Here is a 10080-nt window from a genome sequence, read left to right as displayed (position 1 = left end):
TAGAGAAGACTGTTAAAATGTTCTTTAATGTGTTTGGGATCTGTTAGTGAGCCGGAGTGGGTCTGAATTTGACGCTTCTGATGAATGGTTGATGCTTGTCATAAGTGATGGGCGATCAATTTACCTCCTTTGCTCCCCGTGTTCGCGATAGACTCAATTAGATTTAAAAAATCGGTGCCCCACTTGACCTGAGGAGAGTGTGAAAGAATTTTCATATAAGTGTTAAGAATGAAATGTTCAATCAGCTTTCTTCTTCATGGTCTAGCCGACGTGGCGTTATGATTGTTGCCATAGAGACAGCGCTAAAGTAAACAATCTTTTAGTGATGTTGTGACTCGGGACAAGGATGCCTCGGTGCTTCCTGAATAACTGAGAGGTTCAACTCGTTTCCTTCAGATTCGCTGTGGTTCTTCACTGAGTCTACACCGGTACTGCTGCATCTTTGAATGTCAAACTCTGCTTGGAGATAAAGGCGCTCCTTATATACTGTATGTCTTGTGATGGGGAGGCAGCATAGATGTTGTGTTTTAATGGTCTAATCGTGGCTTATTTGCTTAGTCAGCGTGGATAACGGTCTTAAGTTTTCCCTTATATGCATTATACAAAATTGCTTCCCCTCTTAAATATGTCTTTAATGTTTCCCACAACAACAATGCTGAGATCCAAAGTGTTTTCTTAACCGCAATAAAAAAAATGATAATATTGACTGGATATAAAATGAACAAAGTATTCCTGAACACCTGAGCACTGGGGATGAATCTGATAAAACAATAGCATCAAAGCAGCAAAAAAATAATCAATACAGGCGAAGGTGCAATGGATTTTTAATGAGAAGAAAGAATATCGTATCTCAGATGGATTAAAGGGACCTCGCTTAACCCTCCTGTTGTCTTCGAGTCAAGGAAGGAAGGGAGGAAGAAGGAAGGAAATGAGGAAGGGAGGATGGAAGGGAGGAAAAAGGATGGAAAGGAGGGAGGTAGGAAGGAAGAAGGAAGGAAAGGAGGAAGGAAGGGAGGAAGGAAGAAGGAAGGAAAGGAAAGAAGGACGGAGGAAAGAAGGGAAGGGGGAGGAAAGAAAGAAGGAAGGAGGGAGGGAGAAAGGAAGGGAGGAAGGTAGGGGAGAGGAAAGAGAAGGAGGGAGGGAGGGAGGAAAGAAGGAAGGGAGGAAGGAAGGAAGGAAGGAAGGAAGGAAGGAAGGAAGGAAGGAAGGAAGGAAGGAAGGAAGGAAGGAAGGAAGGAAGGAAGGAAGGAAGGAAGGAAGGAAGGAAGGAAGGAAGGAAGGAAGGAGAGAGAAGGAGGGAGGGGAGGAGGGAGAAAGGAAGGGAGGAAAGAAGGAACAGTCAAAACAGACAGGGTCAATTTGACCCGGGAGGACGACACAAACGTTAAATATGTTGTGTAAAATAATCCACTCAAGTAAATGTTGTAAGATTGAACCTGTAAATCAAAATGTGACAACCTCTTGGAGCAGTGAGGAGAATCTGGCATCTGCTGTATTCTATGATTGTGACGTTTCCTAATTCAGATGTTCTCCCACTGATCGGTATCAACCACAGCTTCTAAATCTGTTTGTTGAATTTCTCATTCAGATTCACACGTTGTAACACATGCCGCTTGGCTCAGAGGACCAGTGTGTAGGATGTGGCGGATCTGTTGGCAGACATGGAATATAATATTTATGAGTGTGTAATGAAAATAAGAAGCACGTTTTCATTACCTTTTATAGAACGAGGCCTTTTTATCTACAGATGGAGCTGCCATGTTGCACCTCCATGTTTCTACATTCAATTACTGCAGACAATTACTAGTTACTCTATTCATCAATCAATCTCAATCAATCTTTATTTATAAAGCGCCAAATCACAACAAAGTCATCTCAAGGCACTTTCCACATAGAGCAGGTCTAAACCGAACTCTTCAGGTTTAATTTAAAGAGACTCAACATTCACACATGAGCAGCACTTAGTGACAGTGGAGAGAAAAAACTCCCTTTAAACAGGAAGAACCCTCAGAACCAGAACCAGACTCACAGTGGGAGAACATCTGCCTCGACCGGTTGGAGGAGAGAGAGAGAGAGAGGAAGGAGAGGAGAGAGAGGAAGGAGAGGAGAGAGAGAGGAAGGAAGGAGAGGAGAGAGGAAGGAGAGTAGAGAGAGGAAGGAGAGGAGAGAGAGGAAGGAGAGGAAGGAGAGGAGAGAGGAAGGAGAGGAGAGAGAAGAGAGAGGAAGGAGAGGAGAGAGAGAGGAGAGAGGAAGGGAGGAGAGTGAGGAAGGAGAGGAGAGTGAGGAAGGAGAGGAGAGAGAGAGGAGAGAGGAAGGGAGGAGAGAGGAAGGAGAGGAGAGTGAGGAAGGAGAGGAGAGAGAGAGGAGAGAGGAAGGAGAGGAGAGAGAGAGGAGAGAGGAAGGGAGGAGAGAGGAAGGAGAGGAGAGTGAGGAAGGAGAGGAGAGAGAGAGGAGAGAGGAAGGAGAGGAGAGATAGAGAGAGGAGAGAGAGAGAGAGGAAGGAGAGGAGAGTAGAGAGAGGAAGGAGAGGACAGAGAGGAGAGAGAGGAGAGAGAGAGAGAGAGGAAGGAGAGGAGAGTGAGGAAGGAGAGGAGAGAGAGAGAGAGAGGGGAAGGAGAGGAGAGGAGATAGAGGTGAGAGAGAGGAAGGAGAGGAGAGAGAGGAGAGAGAGAGGAAGGAGAGGAGAGAGAGGAAGGAGAGGAGAGAGAGGAGAGAGAGGAAGGAGAGGAGAGAGAGGAAGGAGAGGAGAGAGAGGAGAGAGAGAGAGGAAGGAGAGGAGAGAGAGAGGAAGGAAGGAGCGGAGGAGAGAGAGGAGAGAGAGAGAGAGGAGAGAGAGAGAGAGAGAGAGAGAGAGAGCTCAGTGCATCATGGGAATCCCCGGCATTTAAAATGTAATAAGTAATGTAACTTATTAAATTTGATGACTTTTCAAATGTTCTAACCAATGTTTTCATCTGTTAGGGTAAATGTTCCTTTCATCTGTCCTCCCGTCCGTCCGTCCTTTCCTTTCCTTTCCTTTCGTCTTAAGATCTAAGACCTAAGTGTTCCCATTAAACACCAAAATCTAAGTTCAGCTGTTTTTCAGATATTCAGTTGGTTACAATCTCAAAGCTAGATGCCACCAAATCCAACAGACTGGCCCTTTAATAGGCAGCCGCATTTAAAGGAACCAACTGGCACAACTTTCTGTTCATTATAATTCAGTTTATTCAGTGCAAGTTTTCAGCACATCCTGCCCAGATCTGCTTGAAATCATAGCCTGCAGTGCCAGCTGTTGCCTGATTTTAAGCACAAATACTGGAAGAGTCTTTTTTTCTTCTTCTGCAGTCGTGTTGGTTTGGCTGTAAAACAATCATCCTTTCATCACGAGACACACAAGAGACGTTTGAGATAATAGCTCCGCTTTGCAAATCACTTCTACAGACTGAAAAAATACAGAATATTATTATTACAATATCTCAATTGAGTTTTTTTTGGTTTGGATTCACACAAGCAAAGAGAAAGAGGCAAAATATGAGGATGAAGTTCACAAAGGGGACGTTTTTGTTTGCTATGTGTGAGAATGAAGTAGAAGAAAGTGTCAAGCCGCAGCAGATGCAGCCTGCTGGGAAATCACTTTTACAACACAATGAACAGAAAACTGTGCGACGGCTCTGGGATTAGTCTGTCATGATTTTCCCTCTCATCATCGCGCCTGTTACAGCACACCCAACCTCTCACTCCCACCTCTTGTTTAAACTCCATCTCACTCCCTGTTCGCCGTTCCTTCTTTTTACCTCAAACCTCAAATTCCTGCAACACTTGCCTCTTTTTGTTTTACCTCGATCTCTTGGTACTAATTCAATTACAGCAAACCCCTGGAAAAAGGCAATTATAATTAACACTGATTAATGAGGTGAAGTCAGAGGATACATCGGCGATAGAGTGATTGGACGACATTAGGAGGGTTCAATTATGCCTCTGTGTAATGAAATGAATCACAGTCACAGTCGATAGAGGTGGCGTCAGTTATCAGAGGTTATCATTCTGCTAAACGGCATTATTATCATTATTATTATCATTATTATTATCATTATTATTATTATTATCATCATGTGTTATGTTAGTGGGGCTCACAAGTACCAACAGAGTAGTTCTTTAACCTTCCTGTCGTCCTCCCGGGTCAAATCGACCCCGTCTGTTTTGACTGTTCCTTCTTTCTTCCCTTCCTTCCTTCCTTCCTTCCTTCCTTCCTTCCTTCCTTCCTTCCTTCTGTCCTTCTTTCCTTCCATCCTTCCTTCCTTCCTTCTTTCCTTCCTTCCTTCTTTCCTCCCTCCCCTCCTTCTCTCTTTCCTCCCTTCCTTCTTTCCTCTGTCCTCCCTTCCTCTTTTCCTTTTCTCCCTCCCTCCTTCCTTCTTTCTTTCCTCCGTCCTTCCTTCCTTCCTTCCTTTCCTTCCTCCCTCCCTCCTACCTTCCTTCCTTCCTTCCTTCATTTCCTTCCTTCCTTCCCAGCTTCATTCCTCCCTCATTTCCTTCCTTCTTCCTCCCTTCCTTCCTTCCTCATTTCCTTCCTTCTTCCTCCCTTCCATCCTTCCTTCCTCCCTCCCTTCCATCCTTCCTTTCTTCCTCCTTTCCTTCCTTCCTTGACTCGAGGACAACAGGAGGTTAAGAGAGCACCTATGTGTGGCATTCAACAAGTTTCTCTGAGGTACAAATAAAACACGACATGTAGTGTAAAAGCCCTTTGAGTGAAGTCCTATAAGTATATTTAACATTTCTGAAGCAGAGTTGTAGCATCATGCACACTGAATATTTTTACCATTATGTATTTTAACATACATACATGTATTTGTTTTATTAGCACAACTTACTGTACGCATCCTGGTCACCATCTGGGAGGCGCTACAGATCACTCAAACCCAGACTACCAGTTTTCAATCACACCTTTTTTTTTCAACAACAACACACACACCACTAACGCTCCTTCCGTGCAATACAAATAATTGACTCTTCTTCTTCACGTGCAATATCATTGTTCTTATTGATTGATTTTATTTTATTTATTTATTTATGTATGATTTGAGATTGAGTTGTGATGTGAATCCGCTATTCGTGGCACCTGACAAAGCAGCACTTTTAATTTCGTTGTATTGTTCACAATAAAAATGACAATAAAGGCACTTTGACTTTTGACTTTGACTTCTGGGTATTTTTAGCAATACGTTTGTTTGTTTTTGTCCATTGGAATAGTTAGAGATGTGTTTCTATGTGATGTTAGGGTGTGGCTGTTTTAAAGTGTGGATGTAGCTGTTGTTAAGGATCAATAAAGTGTCTATCTGTCTGCTGCCTTGTCGTTCTGAGCCTGAAACTGAACTGAAGACTTTTACTGTCAGAGCCAAAAGTGGTTTCTATTGGCAACCAACCCCCTCAAAAAAACAAAATAAAATCAGTGTTCTCTATCAAAGATATGTTAAAGAAAAGCATCAAATAGTCAGATGATATGCAGATTTGTTTTCTTTGAATACTTTGTGAACTTAATTTAACATCTGAACAGAGAATGACATCTGAGGAAGCTGGAATATATTATTAAAAAATACAAACACATAAATCAACTTTACATTTAACATTTGAATATTACATTCAGAACCAGTCAGGTTGCAGCAGTTCAGTTGTTCAAGTCAAAAGTCAGAGGTCTAAATTTTTTCCAAGCAGCTTAAATCAGCTCACAGAGACAGGAAGTAAACAGCCTGTTAAAGACAGAGGCTGAACTGAGCGGCTGCATAAAGGACCAGTAGAAGATAAATAAGGAGTTTTTAAATGGAAATCATGTAAAGATATTCCAGTAGAGACACAGAATATTAATATAGAGCTGGAACTGTGCAGGATGTAGAAGTGTGAGGCTTTAATGGTGCAAACCTGTTTAGTTAATCACCAGTTTGTAACTAGTTATTAGTCACCAGTACAGTATGTTCACAATATTTCAGCAGATGTTTCCATGATGATATCTTCAAACAGGTTTCTCAGTTCTGGTCGAAATTCTCTCACATGTTCACATTCCTGGTGACATTCCTGAGTTCAGGCCCGAGCAGCGTCGTGGCTGAGAGCGCGGCTGCAGATCATCCGTCTTTCCCCGGCTCTGCAAACGGGAACACCTCTCTGGTCAGGCGAGTCACGAGGCACGGCATTTCTTTCTTCCCACCGAATGCTCGACCTTTGGACTCGAAGGTGTAGGCTACATGATGTGAGAGGCGAGTCATGAGGCGAGTCAGCTCCAGGTTGCGGTTTCCTTCCTCTAATAAGCTGCAGAAAGTCTGCAGGAAGACGGATCCCGCAGCGTTACGGAAAGCGCCGTAGCCTGAGGAAGAGGAGAAGATTTAAACATTTAAATCAGACAGATCATGTTCATGTGGTAGAAAAACTATATTCTAGGGCTGAAGCTATTAATCCTTTTGGTCTATTAAACATTAAAAAACTATTCAAAAGCAATTTCCTACAGCCCTGGATGATGTAATCAAATATCTCAATTTATCGGAACAACAGTCCAAAACTTCTCATCTTCTCTTCTTCTATTAGATCTTCAGTTCAGATCTAATATGAGGAAAAGCTGCAAGATCTCAGGTTTGAGATGCATTTTTTATTCAAGATTGACTCGTAGGCTGCACAACTTTACTGACCACAACCCTCATCTCCACCCTGCTGTTACATCCATACTGCAGCTCCTCACTGTCACCTGTTTCCTGTTATATTGCAGCTGACTATGAAGTTTCTGCTTTGCTATCATCATATTACATATCTGGCTTCCAGCATCATTTATTAACTATTACTACTACTTTCATTTTCTTCTTATCATGAGTTTGGTTTGTTAATCTGTTAACCATTACCAACAATGATGACTGTCTCATCAGTGGTGGTTTACCTGGTGCAGTGGCGTACATCACGGCCGTATCTACAGGAACAGCCAGATTCTGTACGAAGCTGTTCTCTGTGGTAGAAACTGAATCCACAGAATCCACCTCCACACCGTCATCCAGCCCATCGCCTCGACACGCCTGCAGATACAACACGATCTTCAGTAACTGACATCCTGCATCATTTTCATAATAACCAAAAGCTAATTTATCTTATTCCTCCGTTGTTGTTTGAAAACTACTGAAAACTTGTCAGTGAGTCTCACCGCTGCACTGGGTCACATGTTCCTTCATTATGAAGAGTTTGGTCACGTTAGTTTGTTTAGAAACCTGGCGGGGAGCTCCAGTCTTCTGAAATGATGCCAACGCAGAAGTAACTTGTAGCTAAAAGAATAGAATAGTCTTTATGCGGTGGCTCAAGAGGTAGAGCAATCATCCACCAATTTTCAGTGGGCCGGTTCTGGTCCACAGGCCTTATGTTTGACACCCCTGCCTTAAAGGTATAGAGTACTGATACCCAGCTTTAATTCCTGCACATGCTCAGTAGCGTCTCCCTTCCACAGAACTACTCTCCACAGACTGAAAACATGATCACTGTTTTTAGACTTTGGAGACGTTTCTAAAGAAGGAAAGTCTATAAAATTCAAATATAGATTAAGACAGCTCACTAAGCTTTAGAGACCCCTAGTTTGGGTTGGGACCCCAAGTTTGGAGCCCCGTCCTGTCCTGACTAGAAATGTTGCCATAGCATACAGTTAATATGAAGGTGATGATTAGTACCAGCACAATAAAACTTTACTGTATCTTCTTGTGACATTAATAATTAGAGGAATGAGCATTTGGTTTGTTGCCTACCTGTATGAGGAACATTTTGGCCTTCTTCTCCATACATTCATTATCAAAATATCTGAATATTTGAGACAGCCATACGGGCTTCCCATCAGCCCCAAACACGCAGCCTTCCTCGCCGTGACTCGACAACACGGCCAGAAAACAATCCTTCACTGGCCGCCTGCTCTCTGCAACACACAACAACACAAAACACACTAATTACACAGCGGACAGTCTGTATTAGTCACATCAGTCCAGACGGAAAAAAACAGGACGGTACAAACCATAACACAGACATCCCAACCTGCCAAAAGTCATTTCAGGGAGGTTCGGTCCGGGGGGAGATAGGTGTCGGACCCGGGAGGGGTTGGTCTACTAAGCAGCAACACAGAGCTATCAGGATGCTTTGCTCTCTCACGCGCTGCATTGATAGTCACACAAACACACACACAGTCTTTCTCTAATACACACTCTTGCTTGCTCTTTCCAGAGTCCAGGAGATTGTGTCTCGTTTGTTGGCATCAAGGAGCCGCTATCAATATGCAGGAGAGTTGGGATGACTGATAACATCATCAAGAAACCGAAAGAGTTTGATCATATGGCTTTGATAATCAGGTCCTGCTCCTTCTTGTTCTGTTTTATCTGTTAATGATAAACAAGCTATAAAACTCTACATGAACTTCCTCTTCGTTTGATTTCCTGCTCTCTGTCCTGGTTTTCAGTCATCCAGGTCATCGTTATCCAAGGAGAGCTGAATCTGGGGCAGCTGGACTCACGTTTTTAGAGCCGGTCATGCCTCAGCTGTACTTATTTGTTCAATGTACTTTGTTTAATTAGTAAATGTTAGCATAGTAAACGTGAACTGACATAATGCTGCTCATTATCTTTATGAGCACGTTTGCACGGCTGTTTAACTCTTTCTGAGAATTTCTGAGTTTAAATTCTACAATTAAAAACTTTTTTTTACGCCTGAAGTTTTTTTTTGTAGCTTTATAATAAAAAAACGTTATTGAACAGGATTGTCATGTCTTATAGTTTCTTTGGAATTTGTGAGAATAACTGAAACCTGCCACTAATTAGGGGAGACCAGGAGCAAGTGTAACATTTTTTTTACTTTTTCCTTCATCTCTCACATATTTCTAGAAATACACCAGTCAACTCTTGATGTAAAGTATATATATATATATATATATATATATGTGTGTGTGTGCACTAATTAATAAATTAATAAGGCAGATAATACATGTTCATTTATGAGGAAAATACTATAATATTACAGTTAATGAAGGAAGTCAGAGTGTTGTAATTGCCCCCGGTCTCCTCAGACACTTTCATTTCCCTCTAATTTCCTGTAAATCTGCAGGTATTTAAACTTTGGTTCAAATTATAAGAAGAAATGTAAAAAATTGTAAAGATAATTTAGTTGATAAGTATTTTCTCATATAGTACTCTAAACAGACAGAAAATACTCAGTGTGCAGTTTTTGTGTGTCAGATGATATTAAAAAATTTACATATTAGATTCTTCTCCTACAAACTTTATAATGAGCACATTTCCTGTATACTACTTAATTGCATTGGAAGTCCAGCTCCTTATGAATAACATTGAATACTAACATTATTAATAACATTGAAAACTAGCAGAAAACACAACTGAACAATCCAAATATGTTCTTAAACATCTTGTTTTTATGTTTTTGAGGGAGGAGGTGATTGGAGAGTCATGGATTCAGTGACCTGAGTATTTCCAAAGTATTGAAAAATAGGTTGATTTGATCTGCTGCGGAGTGAAATCATCTTCCAGATCTGATGATTTGTGGGATTTGGGGGGCTGCACAGAAACACTGGGATGCATTTAAATACAGTACAGGTGTCATTAAAATTAATATACACATTAAAACACACAGAGGTTGAATGGTGTGTTGTACCTTCTTTAAACAGCTGGTAGATTTCCTCGCTGCTCAGATCACTGTGCAGGTCCACCTTAAAGCCCAGCCTGCTGAGGATGCCGTGGAGCTTCTTTGCATCCCACTTAACCCCAGATCTCTTATCCAGATCCACCCCATGATCAAACTCAGCCACTGACACTAACACTGCTCGGTTACACTCTCCAACACGGTCCACCTGTCTTCTCCACTGCAGCATGGTGCGTCTGACTCCTGGATGAGCTTCACTGAGAACACACCTGGATTATCTAACAGGTAAAGCTGCAGCCTCACATGTAAGGTGTGAAAGTGCAACTATTGTTTCTCTCCGTTATAGCTGCCTCTGAGTCAGTAGACAGGAAGCCACGCCTGTCCAGACCATATAAGGCCTGTCAGCTGTCAGCACAGGTGTTGATGTCACAGGTGTTGAGTGTTACA

The 10080-nt window shown here is 42.1% G+C and overlaps 1 protein-coding gene across 1 annotated transcript; it reads right to left on the bottom strand.

Moving 5' to 3' along the window:
* Nucleotides 1-6095: 6095 nt before the first annotated feature.
* On the bottom strand, nucleotides 6096-9862 carry LOC133995629 (caspase-7-like). Its single transcript, XM_062435102.1, has 4 exons — nucleotides 9646-9862; nucleotides 7743-7906; nucleotides 6896-7028; nucleotides 6096-6334 (listed from the first exon to the last, which is right to left on the bottom strand). The coding sequence occupies exons 1-4, from the start codon at nucleotides 9860-9862 to the stop codon at nucleotides 6096-6098; spliced, it is 753 nt and encodes a 250-aa protein (XP_062291086.1).
* Nucleotides 9863-10080: the final 218 nt, after the last annotated feature.

Source organism: Scomber scombrus, chromosome 15, assembly GCF_963691925.1.
Source record: "Scomber scombrus chromosome 15, fScoSco1.1, whole genome shotgun sequence".
In the NCBI taxonomy this organism is placed as follows: domain Eukaryota; kingdom Metazoa; phylum Chordata; class Actinopteri; order Scombriformes; family Scombridae; genus Scomber; species Scomber scombrus.
The sequence above is the reverse complement of the archived record's forward strand: the minus strand, read 5'-3'. Positions and strand labels throughout refer to the sequence as shown.